Source organism: Mustela lutreola, chromosome 6 (genome assembly GCF_030435805.1).
Source record: "Mustela lutreola isolate mMusLut2 chromosome 6, mMusLut2.pri, whole genome shotgun sequence".
Lineage (NCBI taxonomy): Eukaryota > Metazoa > Chordata > Mammalia > Carnivora > Mustelidae > Mustela > Mustela lutreola.
Window position 1 is genome coordinate 81,842,872 of NC_081295.1, and position 20,172 is coordinate 81,863,043.

The window sequence follows — 20,172 nt, forward strand, 5'->3', positions numbered from 1 at the left end:
CTTGCAATTTGCAGTATATATGTTTCTTCTTCAATTGTATGTGATACTAAAATCTATTGTAATTGTACTAGTAAGCTTTTAAAATCAATAATGCATTCTTTGGTATAATGTGGATACTTTATTGAATTCATAATGTCATTCTAATTCATATCTGCTTTATAAGCTAAGATTTTTTATCAGATTTCTCAAAGCAAAGCTGAGATGTACATACCATGGTTACTAAAAATTATTGAAATCCCAGCCTTATGGATTTTGATCAATTAACATGAGATTTTGTTCATTGCAACTTATGGTACATGCCTTTTACTTTGAGAAGAACTTCATGATGCAAGAGTATTTTCCATCACAGGTGTTGAAGTGAGATTTGATTATCTTTATCAGCTGATTTGAGTATTTAAATACAGTTTCAATAGTTCATTTTTAGGTGAGTTATTTTGGTGGTTTATACCTAGGCATATAGTATTTAGAATTAATTTCTAAATCCACAGTTGATCATTGAGCAACATCGGGGTTAGGGATCCTGACCCCCTGCACAGTTGAAAATCCATGTATAACTGTTGACTTCTCAAAACTTAAGTACTAATAGCCTACTGTTGACCTGAAGCCTTACTGATGACATAGTCAATGAATGCTTGCATTGTGTGTTGTATGTATTATATATTGTACTCTTACAGCAAATCAGAGAAAAGAAAATGTTAAGAAAACCATAAGGGGGGCACCTGGGTGCCTCAGTGGGTTAAGGCCTCTGCCTTCGGCTCGGGTCATGATCCCAGGGTCCTGGGATCGAGCCCCACATTGGGCTCTCTGCTCAGCAGGGAGCCTGCTTCTTCCTCTCTCTCTGCCTGCCTCTCTGCCTACTTGTGATCTCTCTGTCAAATAAATAAAATAAAATACTAAAAAAAAAAAAGAAAACCATAAGGAAGCAAAAATGCATTTCATAGTATTATACTGTATTTATTGGAAAAATTTGCATGTAAGTGGATCTATGCAGTTCAAACCTATGTTGTTCTAAGAATCGTGTGTATTCTGTTTCAGTCCCATCTACTGTACTGCAATTCAGTTTTAACACTAAATACCCTAAGTTAGCGTCAGACTCCACATCTTTAAGGGCACATAGTCTCCAACAAGACTGTGTAACTTCTGATTCCAGTTTGAAGGTGGCATTTCCAGGTCAACCACACTTCTAAGCAACTAACTACAAATCTGGCTAGTTCCCAGAATTTTTATTGGAGTTTGATTGTGTAGGCATGATTGATCAGATCACTGGCCACATGATTGAACTCAGTCTCCAGCCTCCTTCTTTCCCTGATGGTTGGATTGGCTCAAAGTCACAAGGCTCTAGTTCTGTGGTTGGCTTTCTGGTGAACAGTCCCCATCCTAAAGTTTTTATCTAGGGCCCATGAGTCATCTCTTAGCATAAATGCATGTGTCTTTCAGGGGGTCATGAATAACAAACACTCCCAAGGATTTAGAGTCTTCTTCCCAGGAACCAAGAACAAAGGCTGTTTCTTTCTTTCTTTCTTTCTTTCTTTCTTTCTTTCTTTCTTTCTTTCTTTCTTTCTTTTTTTTTTAAAAGATTTTATTTATTTATTTGACAGGCAGAGATCACAAGTAGGCAGAGAGGCAGGCAGAGAGAGGAAGAAGCAGGCTCCCTGCTGAGCAGAGAGCCCGATGTGGGGCTTGATCCCAGGACCCTGGGATCATGACCTGAGCCGAAGGCAGCAGCTTTAACCCACTGAGCCACCCAGGCGCCCCAAGGCTGTTTCTTTCTTATTCTTTATTATTGATTCTTCATTATTTGCAGAATCTTAAGATTTGTAGATAAATGCATAAGAATCCTTTTAATATACCTTGGGAGTATTTTGAGGCTAAGGCACTTAACTTTGTTTGGCAGGCCCACCTTTGAAGAAATTGAAAATTCTGACTAGTCCAAGAAAAATTAATACGATCGTCCACTTTTCATCAAATTAAAAAATAAAAAGTATATTTAGAAGTACATTTCAAAAGTAAAGCCCAAGACCATATTTTGTATTGTCCCAAAATGGGTGAAAGCTGATTCTAGAAGCTAAGGGTGAGGAGGTAGTTTCTTCAGAAGTGTGTTTTATCCCTTGTTTATAGACTAGAAGTAGTTAAAAAATGTGAATTAATGGAATAGGGGAAAAATTTCCACATGGTTGTAAGTTTTTCCTTTTATATGCCCTCTTTTGAAATAGTTTAGGAAAAAAGAAATACATAGAAAATTAAAAAGAATAAAATCTCATTGGTCTTTCTTTTCTCACCCTAGACCTTTAGCCACCTGTGACTTTATTTCAGACCCCCTCTCTCTTTTTATTTGGTAATGCTTGAGGGATGTCTCTTTGAGAACAGTTTCTGATAAATTAATTAAGATGGCTATTGAGCATAATTCATTTGGTGGTAGTATCCAGAAAGGCTTTAAAAGCCATTAATGATATTAAAACTGACAATGGCAACTTTTTTCATAAACCAAATTTAATTAGAAAAGGAAAGGAACCTTCTCAAAAGGAACGTCCTCTAAACCTATCTCAAAAGATACATGCTATTGCTTTTTTGTATTTTCTCAACTAGAGACTGAATTTGTACATGTTCTTATTTGTTCACTGGGATCAGGGACAGGATCACTGCAGTTCTAACTAGGTCCAGTATTTCCTTTAGTAATACGAGTTTTGTAGCGGCTCCTTGATTTTTCACTTTCGATTTAATTTTTTAAACCTGTTTTCTGATTTACAAATGTGATGTGTGTAGGGTATTCTACTTGATTCCTTTCTTGTTATGTTGTAGTGACAGTCCCCATTCTGGTCAGGACCTCACCATCTGTTATAGTCAATTCTAGGCAAAAGGAATGGCTGGGACTTGGTGGGTACCCAGAAGCTTCTCCAGCTCTCATCTTTCTTTTATTTTCCCTTCCCTTCACAATGACCTATATATACGACATATATATGTCATACGTATGTATATGACATTTTTCTTTATCCATTTATCGGTACATGGACATTTAGGTTGTTTTCATCTTTTTTTTCTACTGTGAATGTCATCTTTGTTTGTAAAAGATATTTTTGGCTGATATGTACTTCCAGACTGGCAATTATTTTCTTTCAGCACTCTGAAGATATTATTCCATTGTCTCTGGTTTCTCTTAAAAAGTCATCCCCAAGTCTTACTGCTGCCAGATTAAATGCACTCTTATATCATTTTTTGGATTTAGTTATTTTTTCCATTTGTTCTCAGCAGTTTTTCTATAATGGGCCTATGTATGGTTTTCATCTTATTTGGTATTCTTGGGGATTGAAGTACTTCTTGATTCCAGTTTGATGTTTTTCATCAGTTTTGGAAAATTCTTGGTCTTTATCTCTTTTAATATTGTATTTCTGTTTCTACTAGGACTGCAAATATGTTTGACTATATCACCATTTCTCATGTCTTTTTCTTCTTAAGTAGGGAAGAGGAAGGAAGGAAAGGAGGAAAGACAGTGATTTAAATGTTTAACTTAAGAAGGCCAGTAAAGGAATAGTTAATGTAAAAGAGAACAAAGGAAATAATAAAACTAAGGGCAGAAATTAATCAAATGGTTAAATCTCTGGTTCTGCTAATTAAGGAAAAAGAGAAAGACTCAAAATATTAGGAATAAAAAGTGATGTAATTATAAAAATTCTGGAATTATAGAAAGCAGTTTTAAATCATTGGTATAAACGTGTATCAGTAAATCTGAACACAAAAAAGAAAATGAATAATTTTAAAGGAATAACAAAATTGACTTAAAAAGAAATGGAAAACTTGCATAAATGTTCAAGAAATATAATAAGATGATGTTAACTAGATTTACTGAGGAGATCATTTCACAATATATACACATCAGTATGTTATATACAATCATTGTTATACACCTGAACCTAATACAATGTTATATGTCAATTATACTTCACTTAAGAAAAATAATCAGCAATTATAAGTCTTCTAGATCTAAATTGATTTTAGGAGTAAGCTTTGAAGAACTGTATCATTATATTTATTTATTTATATTTTAAGAATTTATTTATTTATTTGACAGACAGTCACAAGTAGGCAGAGGGAGAGGGGGGAAGCAGGCTCCCTGCTGAGCCGAGGGCCCGATGCGGGGCTCGATCCCAGGACCTCATCTGAGATCATGACCCGAGCTGAAGGCAGAGGCTTTTTAACCCACTGAGCCACCCAGGCACCCCTGTATCATTATATTTAAAGTTTTGTTTTTTGTTTTTGTAGCTAGCATGTAGTTGAATCTTTATTTTTATCCATTCTGACAGTGTCTGCTCTTTAATTGGGCTATTTAGACCATTTACATTTTGTGATTATTGATACGTTTGATTTTAAATCTCCTGTCCTGCTGTTTGTTTTCTAATTGTCCCATCTATATTGTTCCCCTTTTTTCCTCTTGAATTGGTTGAGTATTTTTTAAATTCCCTTTATGTCCTTTGTTGGCTTTATTAGTTATAACTCTTTATTGGGTTATAATAGTGGTTGCTGTAGAGTTTATAATATACATCTTTTTTTTAAAAGATTTTATTTATTTATTTATTTATTTATTTGTTAGTGAGAGAGAGAGCATGAATGAACACAAGCAGGAGGAGTGGCAGGCAGAGGAGAAGCAGGCTCCCCACAGAGCAAGAGGCCCGATGTTGGATTCGATCCCAGGATCCTGGGATCGTGACCAGAGCATACACTTAACCAACTGTATAATATACATCTTTAAAGTGCAGTAGTCTACCCTAAGCAGTACTATATTACTATACTGCTACATGTGCAATGTAAGAATCTTATGAAATTATACTTCTAGTTTTCCTCTCCCAGTCTGTGAGCTATTTTGTCATACATTTTACTTCTACACTCTATAAACCCCAGTACTTTGTGGCTTTGTTGGTTTGTTTGCTTTACACAGTCCATTATCTTTTACAGAGATTTAAATAATAAGAATGGTAATGTATTTGCTCATGTAGTTATCATTTTGGGTGCTCTTCTTCCTTTTGTGTAGGTCCACTTTTTCATTTGGTATTTTCCTTTTACCTGGAGGTATTCCTTTATCATTTCTTGTAGTTGAAGTCTGCTGTGATAGATTCTTTCAGCTTTTAAGTTTTCAAAAAAACCTGTTTTTACCTCTGTCTTTGATACTTTCATTAGATGAATGATTCTAGGTTGATAGTTGTTATTTTGCTCCAAGTTTATCTTGGGTAAAAAAATTCTCTAGATTGATAGCTTTTAAATTTTAATACTTTAATGTAATACTTTAAAGTACTTTACTGTCTTCTTCTTTGCATTGTTTCAGATGAGACATCTGCTATTTTGTTTAGCTTTGTCTCTCTGAATGAATTTATCCTTTGTTCTCTGAGTACTTTTAGGATTTTCTCTTTATCACTGATGTTAAGCTATTTGATTAAGATGATCCTTGGTTTAGTTTTCTTCATGTTACTTGTGCTTGGGGTTTTCTCATCTTCTTAGATCTAGGGGTATATAGTTCTCATTAAGTTTGGAAACATTGGCCAGTTTTCTACAAAATATTTTTCTTGTCCCTCCCCCCCACTTTAGGGATTCTAATTACAGTATGTTCAGTCTCTTAAATCCCACAGCTCACTGATGCACTTGAGTTTTTTTTCTATTTGTCTTTTTTTTCTCTATTTCCTTTTGGATAGTTTTTATTGCTGTCTTAGAATTCACTAACCTTCCCCTGCAAATTGTTATCTGCTTTTAATCCCATTCAAGATAATACTTTTGTTTTCTTTTTTTTTTTTTTCAAAGATTTTATTTATTTGACAGAGAGAGTTCACAAATAGAGAGAGAGGCAGGCAGAGAAAGAGGGGGAAGCAGGCTCCCTGCTGAGCAGAGAGCCGAATGCGGGGCTCAATCCCAGGACCTTGGGATCATGACCCAAGCCAGAGGCAGAGACTTTAACCCACTGATCCACTCAGGCACTCCTATTTATGTTTTCTATGTTTTTATTTAACATAATTGATCTAGATTTTTGAACATATAAAAACAGTTCTAATAACCAATTTAGACTCTTTGTCTATTAATTATCATCTATGTCAGTTCTGGTTCACTTTCAGTTGACTAGTTTTTCTTTTTAGGTTATATTTTCCTGCTTCTTTGCATGCCTGGTAATTTTTGATGAAGTACCAGACATTATGAATTTTAGCTTTTTTTTGGATGTCACATATTTTTGTATTCCTGAACTTTGTTCTGCAGTCACAATTGACCTTTGTTGAAAATTGCTGCTAAATGATGCCCTGTGAATTAGGAAGTTTTCCACATGGCATTTGAAAACAGGTGCAGTTCTAGGCCCCAAGTAAGCAAGCCTCAGGTGCTGTTCCTTCTAATCTTTTTGGTTGACCACCATTCCCGCACATGTGCACTTTAAATAGTTTTCCTCATGTGTTTATTCATTATCACTCCACTGAATAGTCAGGATGACTGCACTGTGAACTCTAGTTGTCTTCATTTTTCCAGTACCCGAGCTTTGTCCTTTCAGCTCAGAGAGGGCTCTTTACCTGTGTTGAGTGGGACCTGAAGCAGGAGGCTCTGGCAGTCATAGAGCTCATTTGTTGCCCATCTCCCAGAAGTCTCTGTTCCTAAATAACCAATGTCCAGTGTTTTGAGAGTCGTTGCTTCCTGTATTTCGTTCTGTTTTGTAGTTGTGTCAGGCAGAAGGGCACAACTGGTTTCTGTTACTCTGTATTGGCCAGAAGAGGACATTTAGTTTTCTTTTGTAAAGCTTTAAATTCTTTGAAAAGTGTCATGATTAATCTCTCATAATTTATCTATTAACTATTTGAGGTTTTCTATGTGAATTTTCTTAAAGGATAGTGTGGTTCTGAGTAGAATAAGCTTTTTGATACAGTCTGAAACATACAACCTAACTTGCTCCAAAAGTTACTTTGTAAGTAATTTTAGCAGATCCCAAGCTATTTGTTTACCCATGTACCTTTTCTTAAAAGCTCTTTCTTCCTCATAATCTTATTATGAGACTAGTTATTAAAGATGAGCTCTTAACCTGGTGCCTGGTACCTAACAGTTTTCAAATAATAGTTGACCCTGAGCAACCCAGGTTTGAACTGCATGGGTCCACTTACAAATGGACTTTTTCCAAAAATGCAGTACTGTAAGTGTATTTTCTGTTCCTTATGATTTTCTTAATAATATTTTCTCTAGCTTTATTGTAAGAATACAGTATTTAATAAAGTATACAAAAGTTGTGTTAGTCAACTGTTCACATTACTGGTAAGGCTTCCAATCAACAGGTTATTAGTAGTTAAATTTGGGGAGTCAATTATTATATGCAGATTTTCAACTGTGTGGCAGTGCAGGGAGTCAGGGGTCAGTGCCTGTAAACCCCACACTGTTGAAATGTCAGCTGTGTAAAGGATGTATAAACACAGAAGTTAAGTAACTTGATTAAAGTAAGCAATAAGCTGTTGAAGAAAGATTTGAACTGTATGGTGTCTGTTTCTAACACAAAGTTATGTTAAAGTGAAATGTCTGTCATATGATCTCCCTGATAAGAGGAAGTAGAGATGCAACATGGGGGGCTTGGGGGTTAGGAAAAGAATAAATGAAACAAGATGGGATCGGGAGGGAGACAAACCATCAGAGACTCTTAATCTCACAAAACAAACTGAAGGTTGCTGCGGGGGGAGAGGGAGGGAGAGGGTGGTGGGGTTATGGACATTGGGGAGGGTATTATATTGCTATGGTGAGTGCTGTGAAGTGTGTAAACCTGGCAATTCACAGACCTGTACCCCTGGGGCTAAAAATACATTATATGTTTATTTTAAAAATTTAAAAAAAATTAAAAAAAAGTGAAATGTCTAAGCTGTCCAAATCTAAATCTGTCACCAAGTGAATTCTCTGTCATTGATGATGCCTATGTGAAGCCTGTGTAACCTAGGATGATGTTGAGAAGATACAGGCACAGAATAGCAGTTGGGCAAGATGATGTTCATGAAAATATCTTTCATTTCTGACAGTGAGATTCTGAGTAATGTCAGTGTTAAACAGAATTTATATGAATGAAAATAATGGATTTTAAGGTAAAGGAATTCCAAACTGAGGACATAACATTTATTATATTAGGTAAAAAGAAGAAAGCAAGCAAATGTGACTTTGTTATTATGTAAGAAGATTATTCTACTAAGATTATATTTTATATAATGCCAGAAGTATTCTACATTATAAATAAACTTCTTCTATGCTCCACATAATTCATGGTACTGTGGTTTTGAAAAATTCCCTATTATGAATTTTAAGGTTGATAATACTTTTAATTCTTACATCAAACTATTAGAAAACTTAAAATTCTGCTTTTAATGCTCTCTTAAAAAAGCATATTCTTTATAATGTCACCTCAATTTATGTTTTGCAGGCAGAAACAACAAATTACGCACCTACATGAGAGGATAAGGGATAATGAATTACGGGCACATCATGCCATGTTGGGACATTATGTAAACTGCGAAGATTCTTATGTGGCTGGTTTGCAGGTATGATAGAGAATTTTGTAGTTGTTGTTTTATTAGTAAAGCATCTGTTGATTATATAATTAGCTTTTACAAGGATCCTTTTAAATTAATCCATTCACATGGTTCAAATTTATATACATAATAAAAGATGTCCAAGAACTGTTTTCCAAATGTCCAGTTTATATTCCCTCCCCACACATGTAAGGAATTACTATTACCAGTTTCTAATGTATCTTTCCAGAATTAAGGTATGTTATTAGCAGATATAAATGTATTTTTTCCCTATCCTCACAAAAAGAATCAAGATATATACATTATTCAGTGCCTTGCTTTTTCTCTTTACATTACATAAAATTATTTAAAATACAGTGATTAAAAAAGCAAAAACAGACTCATAGGTACAGAGAACAAACTGATGGTTGCCCAGGGGAATGGGAAGAATGGGTGAAGGGGAGTGGAAGTACAGGCTTCCTGTTAATAAGTGAATAAGTCATGGGAGATAAAAGTTACAGGATAGGGAATCTAGTCAGTGGTATTGTAATAGTGTTGTACGATGACCGATGGCAACTACACATGTGAGCACAGTGTAACATGCAGACTTGTTGAGTCACGGTTTTGTACACCTGAAACTAATGTAGTGTGAGTCAACTATAATTCAGTTAAACAAATACAGTGATTATTTTTATATCTTTATAAAGATAACATCCCTTTCTTTTCTTTTATAGCTGATTGATTTCCTGTTGTGTGGAGATAGCATAATTTATTCATCTTATCCCTACTAGTCAGAATTTAGGTTGTTTCTAATTTGGGGCTACTGTAAATAATGTGAAGAATAACCTTTTGTAAATACTGTTTTGCTTATATCGCAAGTACTTTTGTAAGTTAAATTCTCAAGTGAAATTTATAGGTGTTGTATGAGTTGGTCATTTTTATTGTTATTATCAAATTGCTACTGTGTTACCAAACTGTGAGATGTTTACCCTTCTCTTACGTCAGGTAGGGTAGGGAGTTCTCACCATAGTTTTTAAAAAATTTAAAATCGTGTAAGATACATATAAAATCTACCATCTTAACCATTTTTCCCCATCTTAACCATTTTTAAATATATAGTTCAGGGGTGTCAGATACATTTACAATGCTGTGCAGCCATCAGCACTATCCATTTCCATACCTCTTTATGTCTTATCAAACTAAAACTTTGTACCCATTAAACACTAACTCCCCACTCACCTCCCCACCCCCTGGCAATACTGTTCTACTTTCATTCTCCATGATTTTGATTACTCTAAAATCTCATGTTAAATAAATCATACAGTATTTGTCTTTTTGTGACTGGCTTTTTTCACTTAATGTAGTTTCTTCAAGGTTCATCCGTGCCATAGTGTGTGAGAATTTTCTTCCTTTTTAAGGCTGAATAATATTCCATTATAGCCATGTTTTGTTTTATTCATTCCTCTCTTGATAGGCACTTTGTTCGCATCCACATTTTTTAAAGATTTTTTTATTTATTTGAGAGAGACCATGAGCATAAGCAGGGGAAAGGGCAAAGAGGGAAAGGAAAGAGCAGACTCCCTTCTGACTGGAGAGCCCAGTGCAGGGACCGATCCCAGGACTCCAAGATCATGACCTGAACCAAGGCAGATGCCTGATTGACTGAGCCACCCAGGTGCCCGTTTGCTTCTACATATTAGCTATAGTGAATAACGCTGTTGTGGACATTTTTAATATTTATTTGAATATAGGTACATAAATATCTCTTGCTGACCCTGCTTTCAATTTTTTGGAGTATATATCAAAAAGTGAAATTGCTAGATCATATAGTAATTCTATTTTTAATTTTTTGAGGAAGCACCTTACTGTTTTCCACAGTGGCTATACCATTTTGGATTTCCACCAGTAGTGTACAAGGGTTCTCGTTTCTCCACATTGTCACCAATACTTGTTACTTTTTGAATTTTGATAGTAGCCATCCCAGTGGATATGAGGTGGCATTTCATTGTAGTTTTGGCTTGCATTTTCTTAATGATTAATGATATGAGCATCTTTTTATGGCTTATTGGCTATTTGTATAACTTCTTAGAGAAAATATCTTTTCAAGTTCTTTGCCCATTTTTGAATTGGTTGCTTGTTTTTTGTTGTTGAGTTTTAAAAATTCTCTACATTCTAGATAGTAACCCTTTATTAAATATATGATTTGTAAGTATTTTTTCCCATTCTATTGATTGTTTTCTCTGTTGGTAGTGTCTTTTCATGCACAACATTTTTAATGTTTCAAGTCCAGTTTGTTTACTTTTTCTTTTATTGCCTGCGCCTTTGGTGTCACATCCAAGAACTCACTGACAAATTCAATGTCTTAAAGCTTTTGCCACATGTTTCCTTCGAGGAGTTTTATAGTTTTAGGTCTTATGTTTAGGTCTTTGATCTGTTTTCAGTGAATTTTTCTATTTGTTACTAGGTAAGGGTTCAGCTTCGTTCTTCTGCATGTGGATAATCCTGTTTTCCCAGCAGCATTTGTGGAAAAGACTTCCACATTGAATAGTCTTGGAACCTTGTTAAAAATCATTTTACCAGGTATGCCAGGATTTATTTCTGGACTCTGGATTCTATTCCATTGATCTATATGTGTCTTTTGTTACTCATTACCACACTGTTTTGAAGTCCAGAAGTATGAGTTCCCCAGTTTTGTTCTCTTTCTTAGTATTGTTTAAGCTGTTGTGGTCCATTGAGATTCTGTATGAATTTTATGGTGTTTTTCTCTTTCTTAAAAAAAAAGTGTTGATGTTGATAGGGATTGCAGTAGATAATTTTGACCTAATATTAACATGTTAACAATATTAAGAACATGGGATGTTTTTCCATTTATTTATGTCTTCATTTTCTTTCAGCAGTATTTTGTTATTTTTATTATACACCTTTTATCTCCTTGGTTAATTCCTAAGTATTTTATTCTTTTTGATGCTTTTGTAAATAGGATTGTTTTCATAATTTCTTTTCCAGAGTGTTCATTGTTAGTACATAGAAATGCAACAAATTTTTGTCTGTTGATTTTGTATCCTAATACTTCATTGAATTTATTCAATAGCTCTATCAGGCTTTTTGTGGAATTTTTGCGATTTTCTACATATAGGATTGTATCATCTGAACACAGATGATTTCATGTCTTCCGTCCCAATTTAGATGTCTTGTATTTCTTTTCTTTGCCTAATTGCTCTGGCTGTAACTTCCAGTATTTTGTTAAATAGTAGTGGTGAAAATGGGTATCCTTGCCTAATTCCTGATCTTTAGAGGAAAAGTTTCAGTCTTTCACCATTGTGTGTAATCTTTGCTGTGGGTTTTTTTCTATATAGCATTATTATTGTGAGGTAGTTTCCTTCTGTTCCTACTTTTTTGTGTTTTAATCACCAAAGGATGTTGAATTTTGTCATATACTTTTCAACGTCACTTGAGATGATTGTGGGTTTTTTTTTCCCCTTTATTCTATTAATGTGCTCTATTACATTGATCAGTTTTGATATGTTGAACCATGCTTGCATTCCAGGAATAAATCCTACTTGGTCATAGATTATAATCCTTTTAATATACTGCTGAATTCTGGGTGCCTGGGTGGCTCAGTGGGTTAAGCCGCTGCCTTCGGCTCAGGTCATGATCTCAGGGTCCTGGGATGGAGGCCCGCAGCGGTCTCTCTGCTCAGCAGGGAGCCTGCTTCCCTCTCTCTCTCTGCCTGCCTCTCTGTCTACTTGTGATCTCTGTCAAATAAATAAATAAAATCTTTAAAAAAAATAAAAAATATACTGCTGAATTCAGTTTGTTAATATGTTGAGAATTTTTGCGTCAGAGATATTGGTGTGTAGTTTTCTTTTTAGTGTCTTTGGCTTTGGTATCAAAATAATGCTGTCTTCACAGAATGACTTAGGACATGTAGTTTCTCCTCTTTCAGTGTTTGGAAAAGTTTGAGAGGGATTGGTATTCTTTTTTTACATGTTTGGTAGAATTCACCAGTGAAGCCATCAGGTCCAGGGCTAGGGCTTTGTGTTTGGGGTGTAATGGAGCGGGTGGGGATGGTGGGCAGTGGAGTGGTGGAGCGGTGGGAGGAGATTTTGATTATTGATTCAATCTCTTAATAGATAGGTCTGCTCAGATTTTCTCTTTCTTCATGATTTAGTCTTGGTAGGTTTTATGTTTTTAGGAAATTGTCCATTGTATCTGGTTTATCCAGTTTGTCGGTGTATAATTAATTGTTCACAGTACTCCTAATCCTTTTTATGTCTATAGAGTTGATAGTGTCATTGTTTTCATTTCTGATTTTAGTAATTAGGGTCTTTTCCCTTAGTAATTAGGGTAAAGGTTTATCAATTATGCTGAGATTTTTTTCAGAGAACCACATTTTAGTTTCATTAATTTTCTGTATTTTTATATTCTCTATTTCATTTATCACTGTTTGAATCTTTATTATTTCATTCCTTCTGATAGTTTTGGGTTTAATTTATTCTCTTTCCAGACTTAGGCTATAAAGTTAGGTCGCTAATTTGAGATCTTTCTTCTTTTATATGTTTTCCTCCTGAGTGATATTGAATTTCTTTTTACATATTTAAGTCCCATTCATATTTCTTCTCTGTGAAATGTCATTTCTTATCCACACTTCGGTTTTTTCTGTTAGGTATTGGTTTTTTGCTTATTAATTTTATAAGCCCTGTACATATAAAAGAATTAGCTTTTTATCTATAGTTGGACTTGAAAATACATTTTCTGAATTTATCATAATATTTTCTTCTATATGTGTCATTCTATTTCTTTTTCCTATATCTGTTATTTTCTACTATGAAGTTTCTCTAATTCTAATGAGTATTTATTTTATAAATAAGTCCTGTCTTCACTAATGAACCCATCTGAGAGAATAGTTACTAAATATCCACTGTCTTAAGTTGTGAGGTCACCAAGGTGAAGAATGGTTCCTACCTTCATTGACCTCAAACAAAGAGGGAGAGGCCATATAGGTAAACATGTTTACCCATTTCTTGAAAATTTATGTTCACTCTGGGTGAGGCAATGTCTAGGTGCAAGGAATAGAAGCGTGAATGAGGTTGGTTTTGCCACTGAGAGTACAGTCTAATAGGAACACATGGTATATAAGGCCTTATAACAAAATTTATACAACTGAAAAGGTGGCTTTCTCATACTGTTTTTAAGAATTTTTCTTAAAACTTGTTTATGTGGTTTTCTATATAGACTTTCTGCTTGGCTTGTTTACTTCCAAAACATTAAAAACTATTGGCATTTTTATTGGGATCAAAAGTGAGGATTAATAACTTTATGGCAGTATATATTTCTATTTATGGAAATTGTTTTGTCTTTATTTCTGGAATTTAAAAAAGTCATTTTAAGTTGAGTATTTTTCCTCCGTTAAATTTTCAAACTTGTTTTTTTTTTTTTAATTAAAGGAAATATTGAAGACCAACTAATCTTCAGACTTACTTAAGGCAGAAGCATTTAAGAGAGATTCCAGCTTGCTTATCATACTTCAGTCACTAATACATCAGAATACCTCATTGCAATGTGGTCTCATCTTTTAGTTCTATCTTATGATAGTAAGGCTCTATGGTACTGGGATTAATAGTGTAGTTATTTAACAGTGGTATTTCTGTACTATGTAAGTAGTGTAATTTGCTTTCATAACAGTTTTATAGAATCATGCAGTTTCTCCTTGTAACTTTATTTTTCTGAATAAAGGGTTAGCTTGAATTATACAATTATTATATTATCAAAAATGTGTGTATCTTACTATCCATTTGAAAGCTGAAGAAAATGGTTTTTGACATAGCATCAGGCCAGTAGAGGGCTCTCCAAGTCAGGCTACAAGGACATATAGAAATAGCTGGCGGGATGTGGGAAAGGGGGCTGCTGAAAATAGTAGAAGGATTTTAAATTATCTAGTTACAGTAGTTACAATATTGTTGAGAAATTAGACTTCAAAAGATAGGGGCAATTAATAAAAGGGAATACAAGGAACACTGCAAGTACTAGATGGGTGTTACAAATATATGAGATGAACTTTTTTTCAATAGATAACTGAAAAACAGCAAGGTTTTAAAAGAACAACAAATATGATAAAAATACTTAGCAAATAAAAAATTTTTGGTGTGTGAATAGTGCTTTTCTTTTTTTCATTGAATAAATCTGACCTGTAATATGTAAATTTAAGGTGTATGCAGACTGGTACTTTTAACACATTTATATAATGTTTACTAACGTAGTAGAATTTATTGCATTAAATAGTTATAGTTTGTATTATTGTTTATATTCATTATACTGTGCATGAAATTTCTGTGGCATATTTACTACTCCCTACAAGTTTATGCCCTTGTATCCTATCACCCTGACCTCCATCTCTGCACCTCTCATCTCTTGGTAACCACCATTTTACACTCTGGTTTTTACAGGTTTAATTTTTTTAGATTCTACACATAAGTGATATCCTACAGTACTTCTCTTTCTCTGTCTGACTTATATTGCTTAATGTGATGTGCTTCAGGTCAATTCATGCCATTATAAATAGTAGAATATCTTCCTTTTTGTGGCCAGATAATATTCTACCGTATATATGTAACATCATATCTTTTTTATCCACTGATGGGCATATGGGTTTTTCCATATTCTAGCTATTATGAATAATGTTGTGATAGACATGGGAGGGTATGTATCTTGTCAAAATCCTGTTTGTGGGGTGCCTCGGTGGCTCAGTTCATTAAGCATCTGCCTTCTGCTCAGGTCATGATCCTAGAGTCATGTCCTAGGAGCCAGTCCTGCATCAGGCTCCCTGTTCAATGGGTAGTCTGTTTCTCCCTCTGACCCTCCCTCATCTTATTCTCTCTCTCTCTCTCTGTCTCATTTTCTCTCTCTCTAATAAGTAAATTAAATCTTCACAAAAAGAAACCCTGTTTGCATTTCTTGTGGGAATGTACCCAGAAATGATATTGCTGGATTGTATGGTAGATCTATTTTATTGGTCCATAGTAGCTGGACCAATTTACATTCCCACCAATGCTGTGTAAAAGGTTCCTTTTTCACCGCATCTTTGCCAGCATCTGTAATTTCTTGTCTTCTTGATGATAGTCATTCTAACAGGTGTGACAGGGTAGCTCATTGTAGTTTTGATTTGCATTTTCCTGATGATTAATGATATGGAGCATCTGACCATGTGTCTGTTAACCATTTTGATGTTCTCTTTGGAAAAATATTGTTTAGTTCTTTTGCCCATATTTTTTTCTTTTGCCCATTTTTTATTAAAGTAGATTGTTTATTTTTAATTTATTAAATCAATTTCTTTATATATTTTGGATGTTAATCCTTTTCTGATATATGGTTTCCTAAAATATTTTCTTATTCTGTAGGTTGTTTATTCATTTTGTTAATTAGATCTTCTGTGCAGAGGCATTTGAGTTTGATGTACTTCTGTTTGTTGATTTTTGCTTTTGTTGTTTGTGCTTTTGATGTCATATCCAAAAAAACAAGTCATTGCTGAGACCAATATGATGAGTTTTTCCCTGTGTTTCATTCTAGGAGTTTTATGGTGTCAGATCTTTTAAGTCTTCCATCCATTTCAAGTTAATTTTTGTGAGTGGTGTCAGATAGGGACTCGATTTCATGGTTCTGTATGTGTTCCTACAGTTTACCCAGCACATTTGTTGTTCTTCTATGTGGTATTCTCTTGTCAAATACACCTTGATTGTATATGCCAGGATTTAATTCTGGGTTCTCTACTCTGTTCCATTGGTTGATGGGTCCTTTTTGTGCCAGTACCATACTGTTCTTATTATTATGGCTTTTTAGTATAGTTTGAAACCCAGAAGCATGATACCTCTGGCTTTAATTTTTTTTTTCTTTGTTTCTCAGGATTGCTTTGGCTGTTGGGGTCTTTGTGATTCCACACAAATCTTAGAGTTATTTCTTCAATTTCTGTGAAGAATAATAGCAAAGGAATTTTTACCTTGGATGTATGAATAATGTTATTATTTATGCACAGCATTTTATATACACATTTTGGGGCCCGTAGTTTATTCATCCTACTTCCATAGCACATTAAACAAAAAAAAATTAAAATTATCATATTCTGTATATTTGAGGTTAAATACGTAAATTTTTGAAATAAAATAACATTTTTATAAACATATTCTTGAGAAATAACTATTTACCTATTAAAAACTTTGAATAGCCTTACAATCAAGATGACCTGAAAAACATCATTAAATCTCATAGGTAGAAAATGAGAACTAGATATTCATCTTAAAATTCACACTTTCTAGATTGTTTTAATAGTAGAATTGCTTGAACTGAAGAGAGATTTGTATTTATAATGCTTTATACCAAGATTTCAACCTGTAGTTAACAGGCATTCTTGGAAAGCAAACAAACAAACAAATAGAATATAAGGGATTTTTTTTTTTACCTTTTGTTAAAAACTAAAGGAACTGTGGGGCACCTGGGTGGCTCATGGGTTAAGCCTCTGCCTTCAGCTCGGGTCATGAGCTCAGGGTCCTGGGATCGGGCCCCATGTCAGGCTCTCTGCTCAGCAGGCGGCCTGCTTCCCTCTCTCCCTCTGCCTGCCTCTGCCTGTTTGTGATCTCTCTCTATCTCTCTCTGTCAAATAAATAAATAAACCTTTAAAAACAAAACGAAACATAAAAACCAAAGGAGCTCCTCAGTGGCTTAGTCGGTTAAGCATCTGCCTTCAGCTCAGGTCATAGTCCCAGGGTTCTGGGATTGAGTCCAATCAGGCTGCATGCTCTGGGGAGAGTCTACTTCTCCCTCTCCCTTTGCCTGCCTACACTCCCCTACTTGTTCTCTCTCTCCCTCTCTCTCTGCCAAATAAATAAATAAAATCTTTAAAAAATGAAGAAGAAAGAGATGTGACCGTTGGAAAGACCAACCAAATAATATTTATTTTAATTAAACTTCATTGATGCATCATTTCTTATTCTCTTTCCATTTTGTACTTTTTCTTTCCATTTATATAATTTTTTTCTATTTGTTTTTCCTTCAGCTGTTTTTTTCTACTACCAAGTCGTTTGGTTTTATTAAGCATTTTATAAATGAGTTCCACCTTTACAAATGAGCTTGTTCAACAAAACATAAACATCTAATGTGGTAAATGCTGGACCCACAAGAATGAAGAATAGTTTCTATTTTCATGGATCTTGAAGTCTACAGAGAGACTGTCAAAAAGCTGTGTAACCATTTCTTCAAAAATTATTTATGTTTACTGTGGATAAGGCACTGTATAGGTACTAGTAATGTAAATGTGAGTGAAGTTGTTTTCTTCAAATAGTGTACTCAAATGGGATCTAGATAAAGTGCCGTGGGAATCCCTACTAAGAACATAGAAACTAGTCTTCAGAGGCTGGCTCAGACTTCCTGCAGGAAGGATATCTGATCTGAGAACCTGATGAGGTAAAAGAATTTAGCAGGTAAAGTTCTTGAGGTATAATATACTGTGTGTGAAGAAGTCCAAAGGCAAGAGAAGAAATAATGCATTTGGAAAACAAACTATAAATTATTGTGTGTGGATGAAGTGCAAAATGAGAGAAGAGTAGTGGTGAGAGTGTGCTTACAGACATGAGCAGGCTCGTAAAGTAAAGGGCCCATTTGTCCCCCATTTAGGTACAGTTCCAGTTAGTTAATACCTTTTGTACTAGCACAGTGATTAATAGCACCCTCTTTTACTCTCCGAAGTATCCTAGTTTGGTTACCCCAGTGGCATAACAGATTTATGGTAGATATTCAGGCAGAAACTAGTTAGGAGGTTATCTCAGTAGTCTTAAACTTAGATGAACACACCTGAATTTTAAAACACCATTGGTCATGACAAGAGAAGGAATATTTATTAAAGCTCTCTGTGATTTAAGCATGGGCTTGATTTAAGGAGTTTAGTGAGTTAGAGAATGGGCAAAATTGCTTGGTTCATATTGTCAAAGATCAGGATAGAGATGACAACATCAGGAATAAGTTTAGAGGAGGAAAATAAGGAGGTAAGCTCATATATTGTAAATTTAGGACTCAGGTGAAGAATGAGGCTGATACACATTGTAGGTCTAAGGGAGAGATGAGAGATTTAGCACTTGTCAGTCCACCTGGGTGGTAGTTGAAGGTTGGGCATGATCATGTATTCAAGGAGTGAAGAAAATGGGACTCAGAAGTGAAGACGGGGACTAGCCATATTTTAGAAGGCATAAAAGAGCACAGCCTGCAAAGGGACATGGCAGGAGTGGGTGGTATGTGGTATTGTCACAGAAATGAAGGGAAGACACTCAGAGCCTGAAAAAGAATTTAAAGGCTTAAAGCATTTCTGGCTTCAGATTTTCCTCTTTCTGTCTGCTTCATTTCATGTACAAGTTCTATAGCCTGTCCTGCTATGAAACACTTTTCCGTAGTGCAGATTTGCCTATGCACAAATGGTAGATAGAATGTTGGTGTAGTTTTCAAGTTGCGTTGGTTCTGATGCGGTTTTTGTTTTGTTCTTTCAGACAAGGGGAGTTAGACTAGTGGGAGTTAAATTAGAATCTTTGGCAGGCTGCAGAAAAGGCCTAGGCTCACCTACTGCATTGGCAGCAGAAGCCTCTTCAAGCTGCATTTTCAGAGAACTGTAAGAGTGCTGTGCTGCCTTTAGAAATGGACTTCCTCTTTTAGTGGTTTGGGGACATGGCAGGTTGTGTTGCCTCCTCCCCACCTGAATAGTAGTCCCTGTATTGCAGAGTTCTAACTATATCATCTCAACACCCATCAGACCTGCTCTAATTAAAATGACATCAGCATTTTGATAATTTCTGTGCATATGGTTGTTCAGTATTAACTATGACTGCCTGTCCAAAATGTTGAGCTCTTCTCCCCAGTTAGTTTTGATTAGTAATCTGGCTTAAGTTGTATAGGCTTTGAATGGACTATTTTTGTTTTTACTTTTCCTTTAAGACCTACTACTTTTAGTGCTTGATTTTTGAATGGTTTTCCAGAAATGTGTATATTTCATTGTCCTAGAAACACCTTATTATTGGTAAAATTAAAAAATCTTATATTTTAGAGCAGTTATAGGTTCAAAACAGAGGTGAGCAGCATGTACAGAGTTCTCATGTATCCTGTGCCACCGCATACCTATAGCTTTCTTCACTGTTGACATCCCGTATCACAGGGTATCTCTGTTACTATTGAACCTATATTGACACATCATTATCACTCAAAGGCCGTAGTTCATGTTAAGGTTCACACTTGGTCTTGACAATTCTGTGAGTTTGGACAAATATATAATGACCTATATCCATCATTGGAGTATCGTACAGAATAGTTTCAGTGCCCTAAAAATCTGTGCTCTGCCTGTTCATTCCTTCTTCTCTCTTAGCCCCTGGCAACAACCAGTCTTTATTGTCTCTATAGTTTTGCCTTTTCCAGAATGTGATACAGTTGGAATCATACTGCATATAACTTTTCAAGATGGCTTCTTTCACTTCATAATATATACTCTTAAATTTCTTAAGTATTTTTTTTAAATATTTTATTTATTTGAGAGAGAAAGTGAGAGATAGAGCAGAAACAGAGTCGGGGTGGGGAGCAGAGGAGGAGGGAGAAGTAGACCCTGCTGCTGAGGAGGGAGCCAGATGTTGGCCTTGACCCCAGGACCCTGGCATCA

The 20,172-nt window shown here is 35.1% G+C and overlaps 1 protein-coding gene across 3 annotated transcripts in view; it reads left to right on the forward strand.

The window, feature by feature from the left end:
• The window catches only part of CEP85L (centrosomal protein 85 like), a 172,771-nt gene that overhangs the window by 100,886 nt on the left and 51,713 nt on the right, over positions 1-20,172 (forward strand). For all 3 annotated transcript variants that reach the window (XM_059177727.1, XM_059177725.1, XM_059177726.1), the window contains exon 5: positions 8,405-8,522. In XM_059177727.1, the coding sequence (XP_059033710.1) occupies positions 8,405-8,522 (118 nt within the window). The remainder of the gene's footprint in view (positions 1-8,404; positions 8,523-20,172) is intronic.